At 38.0% G+C, this 21,894-nt stretch overlaps 1 protein-coding gene across 3 annotated transcripts; it reads right to left on the bottom strand.

Annotated features, from left to right (window-relative positions):
* Nucleotides 1-1,258: 1,258 nt before the first annotated feature.
* Nucleotides 1,259-21,005, bottom strand: LOC106718665 (mediator of RNA polymerase II transcription subunit 25). Of its 3 annotated transcripts, XM_045684428.1 has the most exons (15): nucleotides 20,705-21,005; nucleotides 20,188-20,346; nucleotides 19,172-19,335; nucleotides 12,788-12,942; nucleotides 12,429-12,529; nucleotides 11,778-11,970; nucleotides 10,488-10,658; nucleotides 8,501-8,698; nucleotides 8,037-8,180; nucleotides 7,696-7,780; nucleotides 6,857-7,011; nucleotides 6,279-6,539; nucleotides 5,809-5,934; nucleotides 3,293-3,359; nucleotides 1,350-1,428 (listed from the first exon to the last, which is right to left on the bottom strand). In XM_045684428.1, the coding sequence occupies exons 1-14, from the start codon at nucleotides 20,824-20,826 to the stop codon at nucleotides 3,321-3,323; spliced, it is 2,073 nt and encodes a 690-aa protein (XP_045540384.1). In that variant the 5' UTR covers nucleotides 20,827-21,005; the 3' UTR covers nucleotides 1,350-1,428; nucleotides 3,293-3,320. The 3 variants fall into 3 exon arrangements, with proteins under 3 accessions (XP_045540382.1, XP_045540383.1, XP_045540384.1); XM_045684426.1 differs by lacking the exon at nucleotides 3,293-3,359 and having other exon boundaries at nucleotides 1,259-1,428; XM_045684427.1 differs by lacking the exon at nucleotides 3,293-3,359 and having other exon boundaries at nucleotides 1,262-1,428; nucleotides 6,857-7,008.
* Nucleotides 21,006-21,894: the final 889 nt, after the last annotated feature.

The raw sequence follows: 21,894 nt of genomic DNA, 5'->3' as shown, positions 1-21,894 counted from the left end.
CCATAAGTTTGTATCGCTCTGACTTGACTGCTGAGAGTTTTTCGTATGATTACGGCTTATATGAAATTGTAATTTTTTTTACTAGCTTTTATTTAGTTTCACCAGTCCTGATGTTTATCATCAAATGTTGCAAATTAAAATTGATCCCTTTTGCTGAAATTTTGCATACTTATATAAATCTCGTGATAGATGACATAGTGCTGATCTGATGATGGAGCTGGAAGATGGCCATAGGAACTTCGCAATGAAACGACACATCTTCGAGTTTGGTCTCATTTGAATAGCCATAACGAATGTCTTTTTTTTTTTCATTAACGAACTTAATAAAAGCGTGTTTTAAAAAGGATTTTTTATTTGTTAATTAAATAGTTTATGTATGGCCAAAAAGATGGCTTAAGAATTGAATATTGCTTCATGTTACTGTGGTTTTCGATACTTGGTTTTTGATCTTTGACACTTGTAATATTGCGTATTGTTTTTTTTTTTTGAAAGACAATGTGAAGGATGACAGTATGTGTCAAAATATCACTGCAGACGAAAGCCACAGTAAATTTTATCTTTTTGTATTGAAAATAAATTACAAATAACGATTTTGCATTTATTTATTCACGAATCAAATTATCACGTTTTATATTTTTACTATTGTTATTAATAGAAAACTAGTTTAGTAAAAATACATACATTTTTTTTAAATAATGTAATACATTTTTGTATGTAAATTTGTGTACATAATGTACTAATTTTTGTATATTATGTAATCAATTTTGTTTACTCTTAAGTGACTAATGTATTAACACATTCAATGCCACTATAAGATGCGAAATTGGACTCGCAGAGCGAATCGGTCGCATGAAAAGTGTTAACTACAAACTTGTGTTATCTAATTAGTGTTCTTTGCGTATTGAACATTTGTAATAAATGCTATTTTCTTTACAAAACTGCTTTTATTTTCAAACTGAAATTGTACTTTTTACTAAACATTACTGTGAAAGTTACAATCTATTCTTTGCACTGATCTATAGATATATATTGAATAGGTTTTCCTTCTTTCTTATTAGCCGATTAGTAACTTGAAAACATCGCAACCAACCGCCTTAAGATTCAACATGGCGAAAATCAAATGGGCACAAAATACCACGGCGTATACTCTTCAATATGTCTTTCGCACTCTTTTTTTTTTGTCTATAAGTATTCCTTGGAAATCCAAATCCAGGTAAGAATCTGGTAACTACATGTTACTTATTCCATTAAGATTAAAAAAAAATATTTTTTTTATTTTTTAAGATTTTTACTTATCAATAAAAAATTAACTTTATACGAACTAGAGTTCAGTCAAGGCTGTAGGAAGTCGTTGTAATTGTTGACATCATCGAACTGTTGTGTCTGTACGGTGGGTCTCACCGCGCCCCCCGCCGGCCTGTACTGAGGCTGGACAAATAATATACAAATATTAACACAACTGCAGTCTCCATTGTAGTAAAACCTGTACAACAACAACATGGTCGTACGTCTCACATTGTACCTGTATCTGTCATTTCTATCCGCGCCTTTTTCTATTACTGTCACTGATCTCTATAAAGAGATAGGCTATTGCTTGGAAATGGCAGTTTTTACTTTGTTTATGTTACGTGACAGTTAATTCTGTCTATTTTATTAGTTTAAATCCACACCACGCTACAAATCGCAACCATCAGCGCCAAAATGTTGAAAATCAAATAGGCACAAAAAACTGCATCTGATAGCCAGTCCATTTATAGAGGTCAGTGATTAATGTTATCTCTGTCTGTCATTTATGTCAGTGTCAGACTTTCTGTCTATTTGTGGCTGTCATTTCGATGGCTCCTACGAATAAGGGCCAATGTGCAAAGAATTTTTCAGGAGAAGCTCTCAAAGTTTCACCCATATAGGAAAAGATACCGTATAGGCACTTTTACTTCAGCAAAAAAACACGTTTACACCTGTAAATGTGTATTTGTGTTTTGTGCATGTCGTTAATTAGACTAAGATGTAGCTTTTAACATGAAAAAGTAAAAATTATAATTTTTTTACTTTGGCCCCTTACATAGGAGCCATCAATTTCTGTCTTTTGTCATTACTTTCACAAATTTTTGTCATTGAATATTGAATATTTAAATACTCAACAAATTGTTATACGTATTTAGTATAACTTCTGCTTAATGTAGTTTTTACTTCATACTTAATTCCCTGTTAGTAAAGCTCACTTTAGTTTTAAAGTTTCTTTTAAACATAGAAGAAATGCTCGAGAAAGTTGATTTAAAGATAGAGATAAAAAAAGACATGCAAAAATCTAAATAACAAATTATTTACAAATGCTACATAATTTAAATGGTTTTATATACAAATGTATTCATGAGATGATTTCGTATTGAACATTATTACAACATTAGCTGTCGCCCGCGACTCCGTCCGCGCGGAATTTAAAAAAAAACGTAATAAGTAGCATATGTATGTGTTCTTCCAGATATTTTTCTATATATGTGTCAAATTTCATCAAGATAAGTTGAACCGTTCTGGATATACAGTCAAACAAACATCCATCCAAAAATTCACATTTATAATATTAGTAAGATTTATAAAAACTTATGTTTACCACATTTTTATTACTATTTTTTATTACTATAAAAAGTCTTTAAAAACAAAAACAAAATGAAAATAACATGTGGCGTAAAAGCCACAGAGTAAAAAAAAACTCGCGCTCTCTGATTGTTGTCACCTGTCAACAATATAGTTGACAGGTGTCATCGGAAAACGGAACGTAAAAAAAAGTTTTGAATTTATTTAGATTAGATGATTATTATAAGATTACTTAAGGGTCTGTTAAAGTTTAATAAATAAATTCTAAAGTCATATGTTTATCTTAAGACCAACCAATCCATGAACATATGAAAAAAAAAAATAATAATTCATTACGATCCAAAAAAAAATTACATTGAACAGATGAGCAAAAAAACTTTATGGATACAAAAGGAATTGCTTTTATAAATATTAATCAGATAATATTGTAATAATATTCAATACTGTTAGTGCAAAAAAGAAAATAGATACTTACGAATTACATTTAAAAAATATTGTCTCTGGTGAAAACAGAATAAATTACTGTTTAGTTAACTACAATAAAGTTACATAACATGAGTAATTTAATAAAATTAAGTGCCAATTTCCACTAGGAGGTCGCCATTTAGTACAGTAAACGTGACAGCACCAGTGGAAATTGTATTTAAGTGATTCATAAGTATCTAATGTAAAAGCAGAAAGTTTGTGAAAGCATTACTTATGCGTGCGAGGTTATGAAGGCGTTGTCACATGTGAGGTCTGCTGCCGCGCGGCCCCTGCTGCTGCTAGAAACATACAGCCACACAGCTGAGCCACGCTGAACTATATTGTGTAATGCTGAACAATATTGAGTAGTGCTGAACAATATTGAATAGTGCTGAACAATATTGAGTAATGCTGAACAATATTGAGTAGTGCTGAACAATATTGAGTAGTGCTGAACAATATTGAGTAGTGCTGAACAATATTGAGTAGTGCTTAACAATATTGAGTAGTGCTGAACAATATTGAGTAATGCTGAACAATATTGTATAATGCTGAACAATATTGAGTAGTACTGAACAATATTGAGTAGTACTGAACAATATTGAGCATTGCTGAACAATATTGAGTAGTGCTGAACAATATTGAGTAGTGCTGAACAATATTGAGTAGTGCTGAACAATATTGAGCATTGCTGAACAATATTGAGTAGTGCTGAACAATACTGAGCATTGCTGAACACTAAGCTACATTGAATAATCAATATTATTTTATTGTAATGCTCAGAAGCATCACTGCTATGCTATGCTACTGAGCATGACACTTAAATATTCCTCCCAAGCTGTGTAAAATTAAGCCAAAACTTTAAAGTTTATAAAACCTCGTGGCTGACCTCACGTGAGTTGACTTAGGTCAGGCAGATGATACCACTAGGACCCGACCTCTTTGGTCGAGGGTCGCGGCCGCCGGACTTAGGTTAGTTTAGAGTAGGCTAGGTTTAAGGTAGTTAAGTTAGCTAAGTTAGGTTAGGGTGCGGGCCCACTTGTGGGTCCGCATATGAGAGGGCGGCGAACCCAAACCGAGTAACTGCCCTTTTCAGGGCAGCGAAAAGGGAGGGCAAGCCTAATGTGGAGGGTGGCGCGACCCATTAGGGGCGTGGCCGCCGGTCGGGACGTGGGAGCACGACCTCGGTAACACTCTGTTATACGATGGCGTGTGATCCTGCGTCCCCACGCGTAATCCCGGTGGCTCAACATCTTCACTGGGACCGCGGGCCCCTGTCTTGATCAAGACGGGGGCCAAGAGGTGGGTCTCTATAAACCCTGGCGGCACCAGCGGGGGAGGCGGGGATTCCGAACCTGCATTGCACGGTGTCGTCTTGAGGAGCGCCTAAGGGCGCAGCACCCCTTCGGGGGTGCAGAGAGGGCCCTTCCCGGGGCGGTCAGTGGGGCGTCGCGGTGGCAAGCTCACGCGATCCCGTGGCGCCCCACACTATGGCCATGAGGGAACAAGGAGGTTTAGTGGGTATGCTCCCATTCGGGGAGAGAATCTCACATAACTCGCGTGTCTTCCCCGAGGCACGGAGTATGCATTAAGCATTCCTCCTTGTATAAAAAAAAAAAAAAAAAGGTCAGGCAGATGATGCTCAGTAGCATTGCTGAACGATACTTAGGTGCACTGAACAATATTGAGTATTGCTGAACAATACTGAGTTATACTGAAAAGCAGTAACACTGAACATGATTTGTTAATGTTCAACAATGCATTTAATGTTTAGTAATGTAAAATGACCATTAAACTAATAATATGGTATTAATTAATTAAAATATGTGATGATTTTGTAAAATAATTTTTTTTAGTTGCCAAAATTGAAAAAATATGAAAGAGATAGTGAAATAATTATTAATGAGAAACATGCTTAGTGCTAATACGAAGTGATTCTAAATGTAGTATAAAAAATAATTTTTTAAAGAATATACTAAAAAAAGCAACAAAGAGTTTTTATTTCATAAAAAAAACTGGTTGTCTGTTGTGTAAAAGAAGAAAAATTATGTGATAACATGTGACTAGTTGGAAAAAAAATAAGCTGAGATTTCTATTTGATATATACAGTTAATATCCGAATTCAATGGAAATGAGAAATTTTAACAAAACTAAGCCACTTTACTGTATAGTGGTTTTATCAAATTTTGATGGCTCTTAAGTTCATGTCAGTCGTTGAAGCAGGACACAATATTAGGTGTAGTGGGATACGGGGGGGGGAACTGAGTAGCTCTTTGATCTTGGGCCGTCGAGATATTTGAAAAGAACTATACAAGGTACAGCCTTGTATCGCAGATCTCATCTCGCTCGCATCTTGTTTGTAACATGAATGTGGAGAAAAACTGCCTTTTTCTCACTATAGATAATTTGTTGCCTACCATTAATTAAAGAAGGGGACGCACAGAAAGAGGATATTTCTCCTTCCTATGCGTCCCCTCTTCCGCCAAATTCACTCCCCTCTCCCACGCTTTCCTAATAAGAAAAGGGTGGGAAGGGAAAGAGGACTAAAATTCGGCTGTACTTGGAATTACTTTCACTTGACGCCTGTCTTCTGTAAGGTCGTGGTATTTCTTATGCACCCAACAAATTTTAAAGATCTATTGTTAAAAACGAAATTCATAGACTGAAAAACATTGTCAGTCAGTGACATGTGTAAAAAAAAACATGATTTTTCATTTCCATTGAATTCGACTGTAAATACGATGTTACCTGCTGCAGCAAGTTACGCAGACCCTGGTTGACGCTCTGCATCACACGCGGCGGATGACCAGCGCCACCGCGCAGCTGTTGCTGCAGCTGCTGCTGCTGCTGCAACTGCTGCTTCCTTTGTTGCTCCTGAAAGTATAATAGTAATCTTACTAATATTATAAATGCCAATGTATGGATTTATTGGAATGTATTTCGGAAGGACTCTGCCCACAGCTGTTTTATAAACCAATAGAAATTAAAAAAAATGGAGAAAGTGTTTTCTAGATATTTAGAAAACTATTCAATGATTAGCTGTCGCCCGCGACTCCGTCTGGGCGGTATTTAAACAAAAGCTTAATAAGTAGCTTCTATGTTATTCCAAACAATGTTCAGCCGTTTTGGAGGTAATTACTAACAAACGTCCATCCATCTATCCATCCATACATCTAAACTTTCGCATTTATAAAATTAGATAAGATTAAAAAGTAAACCTCGAGCTGCTTGTACTGCTGCTCCTGCTGCTGCGCGGCGTGCAGGTGTGTCATGATGTCCATCTGGGACTTGAACTGCGCCTCCTGCTGGTGCGCCGCCTCCAGCGTCTGCTGCAAGTGCTGGATCTTCTCCAGGTTCTGCTGGCGCGCCGCCTCCAGCCCGTCCAGCTGTGTCACCGGCCGTGGACCCTTCCCGCCCACGCCCACGCCGGGCACATTGCCCACTTGCCCACCCATGTTGTTGGCTATCATCATAGTTTGCTGTACACAGATACGTGCAAATAAATTCAACACCTGATAGCATTTTCGAGTACTATAACATTTGAACAGCAAATTTTGTTCGCGGTATTCCGTTTATCGAAAATTTTTCCTTGCAATAACCACGTTATTACAAAAAAATGTGTTACTTTATATGAAATATCTAGTCTAGAAATTGTTAGTCTGTATTTTAATTTCCATTTCTCGAATAAATAACAATCTCACCCTATGTTTCGGATCTATCTGAGGTCGTTTTTGAGTGAGTGGACAAAATTTGTATTCCCACTATCTAGTCGTGGGCAAACCTTATCAATACATACTTGATTGTGCGGCTGCATCTGCGGCTGCACCATGCCCGGCCCAGTGGGCCCGGCCATCTGGCCCACTACGCCCACGCTCGAGTTAAGCGCATTGCTTAGCGCCGCTCCAATGTTAGATGGTCCCATACTCGACGAGGGCATGCCTCCGCTCCCTGCTGGGCAAAATTTTAATTCATCACTTATTTGTAGAACGCACAGAAAAAAGATATTTTCCCTTCCTATGAGTCCCTACCTGAGAACATCAACTTATACAATAGCACTATAAAGTTATCTATATATATAAAAGAAAGTCGTGTTAGTTACACTATTTATAACTCAAGAACGGCTGAATCGATTTGACTGAAAATTGGTGTGCAGGTAGCTTAGAACCAGGAAACGGACATAGGATAATTTTTACCTCGTTTTCTATTTTTTATTCCGCGCGGACAGAGTCGCGGGTAAAAGCTAGTATAATAATATTGCAAAAAAGCACACAATCTGATTAACTACCAACTATATATAGCTAGTGATTTGGAAATGTGGGCAAATCTTACTAATATTATAAATGCGAATGTTTAGATTGATGGATGGATGTTTGTTTGAAGGTATCTCCAAAACAAGTCAACGTATCTCGATTAAATTTGGCATAGATGTAGAGCATAGTCTGGAATAACACATAGGCTACTAATCAAGTTATTTTAATCCCGAACGGACTCGCGGGCGACAGCTAGTTAAAACTAGTAATAATAATCTAGTATTCAGTAATTTAATTGGCACGTCGGGTACAAGAGTATTCTTATTCTTGACGTGCCAAATCAAAATCCTATTACATTGGTAGGGTATTAGTGAATGTAACTGACCAGCGATAGTTGAGGAGGGCAAAGCGCCAGCAGCTGCTGCCGGGACATGTTTGATTATCTGCGTTATCTTTTGCTGCTGGATCACCTGCCAAAACAAATTCCTCAATCAACTCAAATGAGATAGAAAGAGACGGAGATATTTATCGATTTTTTTTTTGATTAAAAGTAACATTAAGATTGCTATTAAGTACAGTTTTAGAAAAATGTAAAGTTTCATACAATTGTACGGTTTCAGACAATTGTACAGTTGCAGACAAGTGTATAGTTTGAGATAAGGGTACAGTTTCAGATAAAGGTACAGTTTCAGACAATTGTACAGTGTATAACAAAGATTTGCCTACCTTCCTCAATCTCTCGACGAAGGTGGCCTGGTTGTTGGGTATGAAGCCGAGGTAAGCCTTCTTGTCAGGAGTGTACAGGAGGATCAGCACCTTGATGTCGCACTGCGGCGGTGATGACATCGGGGAGAAGTGGACGCACCCCGCCTTCACACCAAAGGTAAAATATATACGTATAAAAAAAAGATTGACTGATATTTATATAAAATCAAAATTTAATGGTCCCTAATATAAAAAAAAAATTTCACCGAAAAATTTTTTAAAGTTAAAAAAAAGGAAAATCACTTTTAAATTACCAAAACTTTTCAACACAAAGAATTAAATAATACTTAATTTTTCTTAATTTAAAGAACATACAGATGAACGAAATACATAATAGTTATTCGAAAAGATAAAAAAAAAATACTATTCTTAAAAATTAAAAATTATGAGTTACATCAATTTACATAGGAGCTTGTAATACTCACATAACCATTAACCATGACCTTAGTGAGGGCCTCCACCACCTCATTGGGCTGGAGATGGAAGAGTACTGACTTGCTGTCGCGGAGGTACTGACCACCGATGTTGCTGATCACCTGCTTGGGCATCAGCTGCATCAGCAACTTGCTCGGCCAAGTCTCCACCTTCAGCTCCGGTTCTACATCCTTGGAGTTAGCTGATACCTGCAACAATATATTCATTATTATGATTTATCAGAGTTTGGCCTTAAATAGTACAAATAATCTTACTTCTTACTAATATTATAAACTAGCTTTTATCCGCGACTCCGTCCGCGCGGAATAAAAAATAGAAAACGGGGTAAAAATTATCCTATGTCCTTTTCCTGGTTCTAAGCTACTTGCCCACCAATTTTCAGTCAAATCGATTCAGCCGTTCTTGAGTTATAAATAGTGTAACTAACACGACTTTCTTTTAAATATTAGGTCCTTACATATGAAATTGGCGTTTTGTATGGGAGGAACAAAAAGTCGAATATTTTTTAATATAATATATTTAATTAATCAAAGTATGAACCATTATTTTCTATGCACTTTTGCCATCTCATAGGTAGTTCATTGATCCCTTTACTAAAAAAAACCAGTCGGAGGGGAATCAATAAAATCTTTGAAGGCGATTTGGACTGCCCCATCGGAGTTGAATTTTTTCCCTTGCAAGAAGTTATCCAAATTTCGAAAAAAATGGTAATCTGTTGGAGCAAGGTCCGGGGAGTACGGAGGATGTCTTAGACTTTCCAATTGAAGCTCTTCTAATTTAGTAGCCGTCTGTTGCGCAGTGTGTGGTCTAGCGTTGTCGTGAAGCAGCAGTGGCGTGGAGCGATTGACCAGCCTAGGTTGTTTAGCCGCTAGCTTTTCCATCATGGTTTGCAATTGCTGACAATAGACATCAGCCGTAATAGTCTGGCCAGATTTGAGAAAACTGTAATGAACAATACCGGCACTAGTCCACCAAACGCTTACAAGTAACTTTTTTGGGGTTAATTTTCGCTTGGGGCAGGATTTGGCTGGCTGGCCAGGATCCAACCATTGCGCTGAGCGCTTCCGATTATCGTAAAGAACCCATTTTTCATCACAGGTAATGATTCGGTTTAAAATACCTTCATTATTGTGCCGGTTCAGTAATGTAACGCAACAGTCGACGCGTGTTTGCCGGTTTGCTTCGGTCAATTCGTGAGGTACCCACCTTTCAAGCTTTTTAATCTTCCCAATTTGCTTCAAGTGAATTAAAACAGTTTTATCACTAACATCGCAGCCTGCAGCTAACTCGGACGTGGTTTGCGATGGATCCGCTTCCACAATAGCCTTCAACTCTTCATTATCAACTTGAGTCACAGGCCATCCACGGGGCTTGTTCTGCAGATCGAAATTTCCAGAACGAAAACGTTGGAACCAAAAACGAACTGTGTTTTCTTTTGCAACACGACCGCCATACACATCATTCACCCTTCGAGTCGTTTCCGCAGCACTAGTGCCACGGCGGAACTCGTACTCGTAAATAATGCGATATTTTAAGTTTTCCATTTTGTAAAATGAGTGACGCAAACAGAAAAAAACAGAAGAAAAAAAACAAATGAATGACGGTCATCGAACCACAAATACATGAGTCTATAGCTGTACAAATTTGAATTTGGAATTCCTTACCAAAGAGGAGAAATTCGTGATTAAAGTGGCCAGTACGAAAAACGCCAATTTCATATGTAAGGACCTAATATATAGAGATATTATAGATGCGAATGTTTAGATGGATGGATGTTTGTTTGAAGGTATCTCCAGAACGGCTCAACAAATCTTGATGAAATTGGGCACAGATGTAGAACATAGTCTGGAAGAACACATAACCTACTTATTACGTTTTTTTTTTAATCCCGCGCGGACGGAGTCGCGGACAATAGCTAGTTTTATATGAATATTATTTGTCGATAGTAGAAACAAAATTAATAGATAAAACAATAACCTGACACGGCAGATGCTTGGTGACCTTTTGCTGGTCACCAGATGTCTTCCCCTTCTCCATCCACTCGAGGATCCCGGACCAGATGTAGGTGCGCTTGAGGGGCGGAGCCACACCAGAGGCGGAGGGTCCAGCCCCTTGATTCATCAGAGATGGCATGCGCTGCATGTTGCCCTATAAATAAAGTTAACTTAAAGATGCAGATAACGTATCTCCATTTATCTTGGCATAAAGTACGTACTAAGTACATATCGTGAAAGGAGCACTTGCAATCTGCAGGTTCTGGATTCGAATCCCGCCATATACCAATGTGTTTTTCGATTTACATATGTACATTTATCTGACGTTCTTACGATGAAGGAAAACATCTGTAACCTGCACATATCTGAGAAGAAATTCAAAGATATGTGTGAAGTAGACCAACCCGCACTGATGAGAGATACCCGCTTGTTCTTTTGCCTATTTATACTTTAAAAAAAGTATAGATTGTACTATTTACAGTACGTATTACTTAGCACCTTCTTACACAAGGTTACGTAATCTAACGTAAATCGTCGACGCGAGTCGGATATTCGATCAGTACAATCATTGCGACTAAAAAGCAAAGCGTCTTTTCTAACTACGATCTTGACAAACAGGTTGCAAGCGACTGGTTTAAGAGATCGTCAGAAACAGGTCTATCTGCGACCGTACTGTGTACTATTGGTGCTGCCGATAATCTAGGCTAAGTCTAAGGAGGTGGGGGGGGGGGGGGGAATTCAGCTATCATTTATTCGAATTAGTTTTTTGTCTAATTGATATTTTTAAATTATCTATGGTAGGACAACTGCCTCTATGTTATAGTGGCCAATCGACCAGTGCAATACCACGACCACACAGAAGACAGACGTGAAGTGGAAGCAATTCCTCGTACAGTCTGATGAGTGTGATGCCGCGAGGACTAATTTTAGTTTACATTCCCTTCCCACCCTGTTCTTATAAGGAAAGGATGGGAAGGAGAAGTGTATTTGACGGAGGAGGCATAGGAAGAAGATATATCCTTTATCTGTGTGCCTCTGTCGATTAAAGGTAGGCAACGCATCTGCAACTGTGGATATCTATGGGCAGCGATCGCTTCACTATTTAGGCGGATTCAGGTGACCAGTTGCTCGTTTGCCATCTTATGATATAAAAAAGTGGCAACGTTTACACTTTGTACAACCTTTTTTGACATTGTATTAAGTAACTAAGTAAAAGGTAACTAGTAACTAGAGTAACTGACTAAAAGGGCCTTACATAGTGACTGTTGTTTACCTGGGCATGTGCGGCTGGAGGTGGAGGATAAGAAGGCTGAGCCAGCTGTGTGAGCAGCGCAGAGTTGTTGGCGTATATTGGCTGTCGCTGTGGGTGCACACCCATCCAGCCGGGCCGCACTGGAGCGCGGATGTCTCGCTGGAATTGACCCGCGGCTGGAGCGCGGGGTGCCGCTCCCATCGCACGCGCTGGACTATACAAATGTATCAATATAAAATACAAAGAAAACTTCAGTATTCGAATAATAGCTGTTCTTGGAACAATTTAAAACAGTAGTAGATGCCAGAAATAACAACGTTCGTTGTACTAATGGGCCTAATTTTAGACCTTTCCATCTTTTCCTTATAAAGAATTGATGGGAAAGGGAAGTGTCAAATCCAAAGAGGGAAAACCAAGGGAAAATATTATCTTTCTGTGTGTCTTAAAGGTAAGCAACGTATCTGCAATTTCGGATGTCTATGGGCAACCGTCTATGGTCAGTGGCCACCTTAATTCGACATTAAGGTGATCGCTAGCTAAATTTCCACCTTAAAAAAAATAAAAAAAAAGCTAGCGCAAATCTATGTTTCAATGCATTTCCCACGATTTTGATAAAACTTGCCAAATATAAAAAAAAATCCATATATAGTCTTAATATTAGATATAACTCACCCATATATGTCAGGCTGTACATCGGGTGCGGGCGGCGGTGCGGGACTCGGTGGCCGTTCCTTCAAACTGTAACCCCGCATCAGTACCAGATGTCGCGGGTCCTGAAAGACCTTATAATAGTCACCAATGGTTTCTGAGACCAAAACATCTGTATAAAACATACCATCATCTCCGAAACAGCTCAACGGATCTTGATGAAATTTGGTACAGATGTAAAACACAGTCTAAAAGAACGGAAGACGGAGTCGCGGACGAAAGCTAGTAAAATCATAGTTATAAAGACTATCGTTTATTACTAAAATATCGAAGCTCCCTTTATATAATTAAAACTATTTGTCACTAAGTCACAGAATATTAACCTTAGCATAATTCCTCTGCTGCGCTTGATGCAGCTCCCCGCCCGCGTGTTCGTAAAGAGCCAGCAGAGCGGGCAATCGTTTAGCAGATGCTATTGATAAATGAGCACCACGCTCGCTGATCAAACGTGCAGCTTGTTCTATTGTAGCCGGAGCACCTATAGAAAACATTCTTCAACTTGTGAACCCTAAGCATAACCTTCAGTACCACCTTACGATTCCTGACTTAGGAAACTTAGGATTTCCCCAGACGAAAAAAGTTAAACCTAGTATTAAAACCTTACAGAATGTCATCAGCTCCCTGACCTTATCAAACTTATGTGGGATCAGCACTGTTAAAGCTAATCAATAGATGGAGTTACTAATCTTTTAAATCACGGTGGTGTTTTATTTGAAAATGTCACTGATAAGATGTTTAGATTAAAATTTAAATATAGTAGTGAAGTTCTATCAAGAGTTTTATTTTTGTGGTCCCGCTCTCCGAATTAAACATGGTGCCGAAACCAGGGACGATTGAGTGAATCAGTGCAGTGCTTCAGTTAGTTCCAAGTGAAATGTGATCAGTGAAGTGAACAGTTACTTAGAAAAAGTTTCAGTGAGTGTATGTGACTCTGAAAAACAGTGTGTTTATATCTGGACTCCGGACTATTTCACGTGAGTGGTCATAGACTTAGAATATGTTGCAGTAAGTGTTGGACTTTGGACAATTTCATGTGTTACGTGTAGTTTGTGGATTTTGTCATACATAAAAAACATAGAATAATTTAGAATTGACTGTAACTTAAAAAAAAAAAAATTAAAAATGGTAAAGTCACTTATTAGTAATCAAGAAGAGCTATCAAAATTAATAAAGAAAGCAATCAACAACTATTCTAAGTCTCCGAAGGCGCGAATAACTTCATCATACATTGAAACACGTTTAGAATCTTTAAAAACATATTGGGCAAAATTTCAAGATAATCACGACAATATTACAAGAAGCATAGATAAAAGTGAACAAGCGGAATTGGAGTATTTTACGGAAGACTTATACGATCAAGTGGAAGAATTATATACAGACTATCATTCGAAAATGAAGGAAGATTTAAAGAGTTTCTCTCAGTCATCAACATCAGCCACTAGCACAAATGTCATTGCAAGTTCACCCAGTTGTGATGTAAGGCTACCGCAAATAAATTTGCCGACATTTACGTCTGGATACGAGGAGTGGCAGTCTTTTCATGATTTGTTTGTATCATTAATCCACAATAATGAAAAACTAACATCAGTTCAGAAGATGCATTATCTTAAGAGCTGTCTTCGTGGAGAAGCTGAGCAAGTATTAAAAAATCTTACGATCACCGAAGCCAACTACCATGAAGCCTGGCTTCAGTTAACACGAAGATATAATAATCGACGCTTCAATACGAATGAGGTGCTAAAGACACTGTTTTCACAAAAAACTATCACAGAGTCATCTACGGCTGTCAAACGATTATTGGATACAACATCAGCTTGTCTGAAGTCGTTAAATAATTTGAAAATAGATATTACATCGTGGGATACTATTATCAACTATGTTGTTGTTACTAAGTTAGATCAGGAAAGCCGTAAGCAGTGGGAACTTCATTTAAGCCAGATTAGTATGGATGAGCTACCATCATGGAACCAACTAAAGGACTTTTTGGAGACAAGATATAGAACAATGGAGATGTTAGAAGGAGTAAAACAAACGCCGACGACATGGAAAGCAAAGACATTTCACGCAATAGAAAATAAGAAAACAATAAGTTGCGGGATGTGCCACAGTGAACATTACTTATATCAATGCAAGAAGTTTTCAAACTTAACACCTAAAGAAAGATCGGAGCTTGTCAAAGAAAAAGGTCTTTGTTTTAACTGTTTGGCACCAAATCATTCTGTAAATAAATGTCACCAATCAACCAGCTGTCGTAGATGCGGCCGACGTCATCACTCTTTACTACATCTAGAACGAGAACAAGAGAAGGAGAAAGCGCAGGAAACCACAGAAAATATAAAAACTCAATCTAAGGAGAGCACTACTATCGTATCAACGTTTGCGAAACAATCATCACCCTGTGAAGTATTATTAGCAACCGCAATCGTTAGGGCTATGTCAGTTAATGGTGTTAGTCATGTAATCAGAGCGCTTATTGATCAAGGGTCGCAAGCGTCTTTTATCACGGAAGAAACTGTCCAATTGTTAGGGCTCAAACGCCAGCCAATCAATGGTTTGGTGTCTGGAGTGGGAGATGGTCATACTAGAGTAAAATATATGGTATCATTGCATATCACATCACGCCATCCTCCTTACAATTCTATCAAAGTTAACGCTTATGTATTAAGTTCCCTAACAACTATGCTTCCTTCAAAGTTTATTCATTCACCTGACTGGCTCGAGCTAGAAATGCTACCTCTAGCTGACCCATCATATTTATCACCGAGTAAGATCGACGTTTTACTCGGAGCTGAAGTCTACTGTGAGATTTTAAAAGGCGACGTAATCAAGAATCCAACAAGAAGATTAATCGCACAGGACACAATTCTTGGTTGGATTGTTTCAGGAAAGATGTCAGAATCAGGCTCACCAGAAAGAGTCATAAGTATGCACACACAAATCCGAGCAGAGGATTTATTAAAAAGGTTTTGGGAGTTGGAGCAAGAAACAGAAACAAATCAGAAGATATTGACAGAAGAGGAGAAGAAATGTGAAGAGATATTTGCTTCGACAACAACGAGAAATGAAGATGGTAGATACATCGTCAGACTACCCTTCAACTCGGTTGACCCAGAATGTCAATATGGTAACATGATGAAGATAGCACAAGACAGATTTATGTCTTTAGAGAATAAACTCGCCAGAAATCCAAAATTAAGTGAAGAATATGCTAAAGTTATAGAAGAATATAAGACATTAAATCACATGAAACCTGTTCCTAAAGACGACATCGACAATCCCAAGGCTGTATACCTTCCACATCATGCAGTGGTAAAAGAAGATAGAGACACGACAAAGGTCCGTGTAGTATTTGATGCTTCCTGCAAAGGCGTAAATGATGTGTCGCTCAACGACAACCTTCTTGTTGGGCCTAAGTTACAGCAAGATTTACAACATCTCCTGTTACGATGGCGTATTCACAGAATCGCTATTATAGCCGATCTGATCAAGATGTATCGACAGGTTCGTGTTCATGAAGAAGATGTGAATTATCAACGGATTTTATGGAGACCTAATAGGACAGAATCAATTGAACATTATCAGTTGTTAACATTGACATTTGGGACAGCTTGCGCACCGTATCTAGCAGTAAAAGCATTACATCAACTTGCAGAAGATGAGAAACTGTTATATCCAATTGGAGCAGAAATCACTAAAAACGATCTGTATATGGATGACTTAATGACAGGTTGTGAGACGGAGTCTGAAGCAGTTATTATTTTTGAAGAGTTGAGCAATCTTATGAAGTTAGGAGGGTTTCAATTTCAAAAGTGGAGCAGTAATTCTAATACATTGTTGGAACACATTGGACAAGACGGAATGACAGATAAAGAATCTATACCTATCAAATTGGATGAGACGCTAAAAATATTAGGAATGACTTGGAATAGATGTGAAGACAGGTTTGAATATGTTGTCAGGTTATCTCCATTATCTACTCCGGTTACCAAACGCAAGGTGCTTTCGGACATTGCAATGCTGTTTGATCCGTTAGGGTGGGTGGCTCCTACAATCATCACAGCCAAGGCTTTCATACAGAAATTGTGGCTGGCTGGAATCGAATGGGATCAAGAACTGCCAGAAAACATGCTGAAGGAATGGATCACATATCGGCAAGATCTTTATACACTTGCAGAATTTCGCATTCCTCGGTGGATTGGAAGTAGCATAAATAACAAACGACTGGAACTTCAAGGCTTCTGCGACGCTTCTAATATTGCTTATGCTGCAGTTGTGTATGCGCGAATAATCGATCATCAAGGAGAGGTAATTGTCAACCTTCTCCGTTCCAGAACAAAGGTTGCGCCTGTTAAGCAGGTATCGATTCCCCGTCTGGAGCTATGTGGTGCGGTATTACTGGCCAAACTTCTATCTGATGTATCACAGGTGTTACAGGTACCAAAAGAGAATATACACGCGTGGACGGACTCATCGGTTGTCATCGCTTGGTTAAGCAGTCATCCAAGTAAATGGAAGACTTTCGTCGCCAACCGTGTGTCAGAGATACTCACGAAGATGGATAGTAATCAGTGGTCACATGTACCATCCGAAGAGAATCCTGCTGATTGTGCATCGAAAGGTATTAAAGCAAAGGAGTTAATAGGTTTAGAACTATGGAAAAAGGGTCCAAAGTGGTTAAGTGACAAAGAAATCAAATACAGTAAAGGAATTTTTAAGAACACAAGTTTAGAAGAAAAAGCTAGTAAGAAGATATGTCTATTAGCGAATGTAATGGAAGAAAATGATTCAGAAGGATTGATAGGAAGATTTTCATCTCTAACAAGAATGCTTAGGGTTTTATCATATTGTAGACGTTGGTCACATTATAGAACGCCTCAAGGTAATCAAATGACAAATACAGGTTCCATATCAGTTCAAGAGATGAACGACACATTGTTGACATTGGTGGGTGTAGTACAAGCTATATCTTTTAAAGAAGAGATCTATTCTATCAAATCACGTGGTTGTGTTCTAAAACGGAGTACATTACATACTCTTTGTCCGATATTAGATTCTAAGGGGACGTTAAGAGTCGGTGGAAGATTGGAGAGATCTGAACTTACGTATGAGAGAAAACATCCAATCATACTGCCTGCTAAGAATCATCTTACATGGTTGGTTATTCAAGATGCTCACTTTAAGACTCTCCACGGCGGACCACAGCTTATGCTAAATTACATTAGATATACGTACTTCATCATCAATGCTCGAGTTCAAGTCAAGAAGTATTATCGAAACTGTGTCAAGTGTCGAAGATATTCATCCGCTAACAGATCTCAATTGATGGGACAAATTCCAGATGTAAGACTCAAGCCAAGTAAACCATTTAAATCATCGGGCGTTGATTACGCCGGTCCTATAAATGTTCGTTTCTCACCTGGAAGAGGATCTAAAGCGTACAAAGGCTACATATGTTTATTTGTATGTATGGTCACACGCGCAGTGCATCTTGAAGTTGTCTCGGATTTAACTACTAAAGGGTTTATCGCTGCGTTTAGACGATTCATAGCTAGAAGAGGCCATTGCAAGGATCTATATAGTGATAATGCCACGAACTTTGTAGGATCAAATAAGTTGTTATTCGATATGCTTAAGGCGGCCCAAAGGTCTTGGCCAGAAGAAATTGCCCAATTGTTAACATTAGAATCAACTACTTGGCATTTTAACCCTCCACACGCACCTAATTTTGGTGGATTGTGGGAGGCTGGCGTGCGTAGTGTTAAAAATAATTTACGAAAAACGATTGGTGACAGTGCGCTCACATTTGAGGAATTAAGTACGGTTTTGACTCAAATTGAATCATGCTTGAACTCGCGCCCTCTTTCAGTGCTTAGTAGTGATCCGAATGATCCACTCCCATTGACACCCGGCCATTTTTTGGTTGGCGAACCCTTGATCAGCATTTCTGATCAAGATCAAGATCAAAGTGAGGTCGTAGGAATTGATAGATGGAGAATGGTACAAAAAATGGTCTCCATTTTTTGGAAAAGATGGAGTCGGGAGTACCTTTCAAATATAAGCCAAAGATACAAATGGTATCACAAAGGTAAAGAACCTGAACTTGGCGAAGTAGTGTTAATCAAAGATGACAACGTACCACCAGCCAAGTGGCAGCTAGGCACTATAGTAGAAAAATATACTGGAAAAGATAATATCACCAGAGTAGTTTCGATCAGGACAATCAATGGTACAAAAAAAAGACCAATGAGTAAAGTTTGTGTCCTGACCAAATAGCTTGTGGCATGGTGGGCGGTTTATCTTTAATGTTTATATTTTTGTTTATGCTATGTTAGTGTTATTTTAATTTGATGTTTAGTTATAATAAAATGAAGGACAAAGTGTGTCCTTGGTGGGCGGTTTATGTTAAAGCTAATCAATAGATGGAGTTACTAATCTTTTAAATCACGGTGGTGTTTTATTTGAAAATGTCACTGATAAGATGTTTAGATTAAAATTTAAATATAGTAGTGAAGTTCTATCAAGAGTTTTATTTTTGTGGTCCCGCTCTCCGAATTAAACAAGCACATAAGGTAATATAAACCTTAAAGTTTTGACTTAATTTTTTACAGCCGGTTGCCTGCTCGTGGCTAACATCACTTGGGAATATTTTTAAGAGACCATACAATGTCTAATTTAAGTAAATCTAAGAGTAAAATGGTCAAACTCACCCTGTGGTACCAAACCTCCAGCATATGCAGAATAAGGAGGTGAACAACACAACAGTAATATGTGCATTGGAAGATCAGTACGTCCCAGCTCATCGAAGCAAGATAACGCTGTTGATAGGGCTTCAGTGATACAACCACGGTTCTCTGCATTACCACCAATGTATCTAAAAACCAAATTGTATGCCATAATCACTATTACAGGAAATTATGTATTTGGATAACATTTTTAACAGATGGCTAACATTAATGTTCTTATGGAGTAGGAAAACAAGGTCCTGGGTTTGAATCCCGCCATGTACCAATGTGTTTTTCGATTTACATATCGACGCTGGAAAGCATAAACGCTGTAACCCTTGAAATCGCGAATATGTTTTTCACACGTTAATAATTTCAACCATTATCAAACGATAATGATTTTATTATAGGTTAGCACAAACTACACAACATTGCTAAATACCGCATGCTTGTAGGCGTATCAGCTCACGAGTTATCATTTTTTGGCTCTCCTGTAAAGTTCATACTTTCGGGGTTACAGCGTTTACGCTTTCCAGCGTCGATATGTACATTTATCCGATGTGGTGAAGAAAAACATTGTGATACAACCTGCACATATCTGAGAAGAAATTCAAAAATATGTGTGAAGTCAACCAACTCGCACTGAGCCAGCATGGTTGATCACTGTCTAGTCACCCTTAACTTAGGGTAGGCTCTGAGCCACTCAGTTTGGAGCATTATTTGGTTCTCGATTCAAATAGGTCTGCAATATCATTGTTACTTTCTGCATATTAAATAATTCTAACAATTTTGTTTACAATACGTAATTCTATTAAATAATAGTCCTCCATTGGACGAAATTCGATCATAATTCCATAAACAAAGATTTTTTGTTTTTAATAAAAAATAGCTTAATACCATTCTTATTTATATTAACTTCAATTGTTTCAAATTCATCCATTCATACAATTTCCTAAAAAAATTTTACTTAAAATTTAGCTTCACATGTAATATAAACTCACTGTATTTTATCAACTGTCTCTACAACGCTCTTGGGACATGAAAATGGTCCATATGTAGCAACAGGGAGACCAGGATGACAGTCGGCTGCTTTGTATGCAACTATCCCGTAAACTGAACCACATCCCCCACCTTCCTCTAGTGCACCGCCATGAAAATATCTGAAATAAAGAAATTTAATTATTAATAATCTTACCCTACTCTATATCGGGGTGTTTTTTGTTCCTGATATCAATGTATTTTGCATTATTTCAATTTCATCACTTGTTTCCTAAACACCTTTTACATAAACCATCCATCTATTCTTAGTGCTACCTCTACTGATAAACCCTTCAACCCTATTCATAATTATCACTTGTCAATAAATAAAACTGCCATTATTTTACTGTCCCAATACAGAAAAACAATAGCACATTGGAAAAAACATACATTATAGATGTACTCTACAATGATCGAAACAATCTTGTAACGGAAAGTAATTAAATGGTTTGTACTTTAATTAAATTGTTATATACTTACTCTAATGTGGGCACGATATAATTTGTTCTCAATTCAGTTATATAGGCGCTGTTTGCTGATGTAGCTTCTATAACAAATATGATTTCAGCTTGTATTGGAGATTCTGGTGCGTTAACCACCATATTTATGTAATTTACTAATAACTAGTATACATTTAAACCTTTAAATAATACTTTAAGTGGTTTTGAAATATGTTCTTATAATATAAATTGGAAACATTTATTTTTTATTTTGCAATTTGTCACAACACTTCGTTCATTTCGTTTGAGCTTTGAGATGTTTGCGATTGTTTGACAATTGACATTTAACACGTTCACTGCGGATCAGGCCCAGATCGACCTGCCGCGGAATTTCAGCTGGTGCGGACGAAGAAAACTATGTCCCTCTCACTAGGTGCGGCACGATTATCTCATAAAAAATCACGGCAGGCCTTTATCGGCCTACCACGCACTGACGGTGAAAAATATCAACTCGGTGCGGCAGGGGTCTATCGCGGCCCGCCGTCCCAACAGGCGGTTGGCGACCCGATACCGCACGGAGCGCCCCGCTTCGCTAGTTAGTGTTGAGCCATCTAACTGAACTGTACGTCGGCGTCGCGTTTTTTCTTTTCGACGATAAAATTAACGACGCATGATGGCAGGAAACAAAAGAAAAATAAAAATTTTGGAAAATAAACTAATTCGCGAAGCAGATAAAAGTGAGGAAATATTTTTCTTCAAGAAAAAAAATAGAAATTTTCCTTCAAGAAAAAAATAGATATTTTCCTTCAAGAAAAAAAATAGGATGTGCACACAAAATCTTTGTGCGAAATGTTTTAAAGACAAGCATAAATAAATAATTAAATAAACTATTTTTCATTTCTTTTCTACAATTCTATTTTATTTTCGATATTTCCTTATTTTTGTCTTTCCCATCACTACTAAAAATACTTTCTAGTGCGGTGCTGGTCGATATCGACCCGCCACTTTCCCTGGTTCATTTCTCATTTCCTGTTTGGCAGATCCCGGGGCGAATAAACTCTAAAGAAGGTGGGTTCAAGGTTATTCTAACGGTCCAAAAAGTACACACCTATATTATGTTTTCGCAAAGTTATAGCGATTTAATCAAACCTTATGCTGGTGGGTCGAGAAGGGCCTGCCACGCACTGGCGGAAAAATCATTGGGGGCACACTTTGGCCCGCCGCCGCACC

Source organism: Papilio machaon, chromosome 26, assembly GCF_912999745.1.
Source record: "Papilio machaon chromosome 26, ilPapMach1.1, whole genome shotgun sequence".
Lineage (NCBI taxonomy): Eukaryota > Metazoa > Arthropoda > Insecta > Lepidoptera > Papilionidae > Papilio > Papilio machaon.
Note: the sequence above shows the minus strand (reverse complement) of the source record. Positions and strands in the feature narration are given on the sequence as shown.

What these genes read in the sequence shown, in the direction of transcription:
- LOC106718665 (XM_045684426.1), bottom strand. Translation starts at nt 20,826, where the DNA reads ATGGTGGTTAACGCACCAGAATCTCCAATACAAGCTGAAATCATATTT. An exon ending in GTACAGCCTGACATATATGG is followed by an intron (nt 11,971 to 12,428) that starts GTGAGTTATATC and finishes ACATTTGTATAG; the next exon opens with TCCAGCGCGTGCGATGGGAG. An exon ending in AGCAGTACAAGCAGCTCGAG is followed by an intron (nt 5,935 to 6,278) that starts GTTTACTTTTTA and finishes TTATACTTTCAG; the next exon opens with GAGCAACAAAGGAAGCAGCA.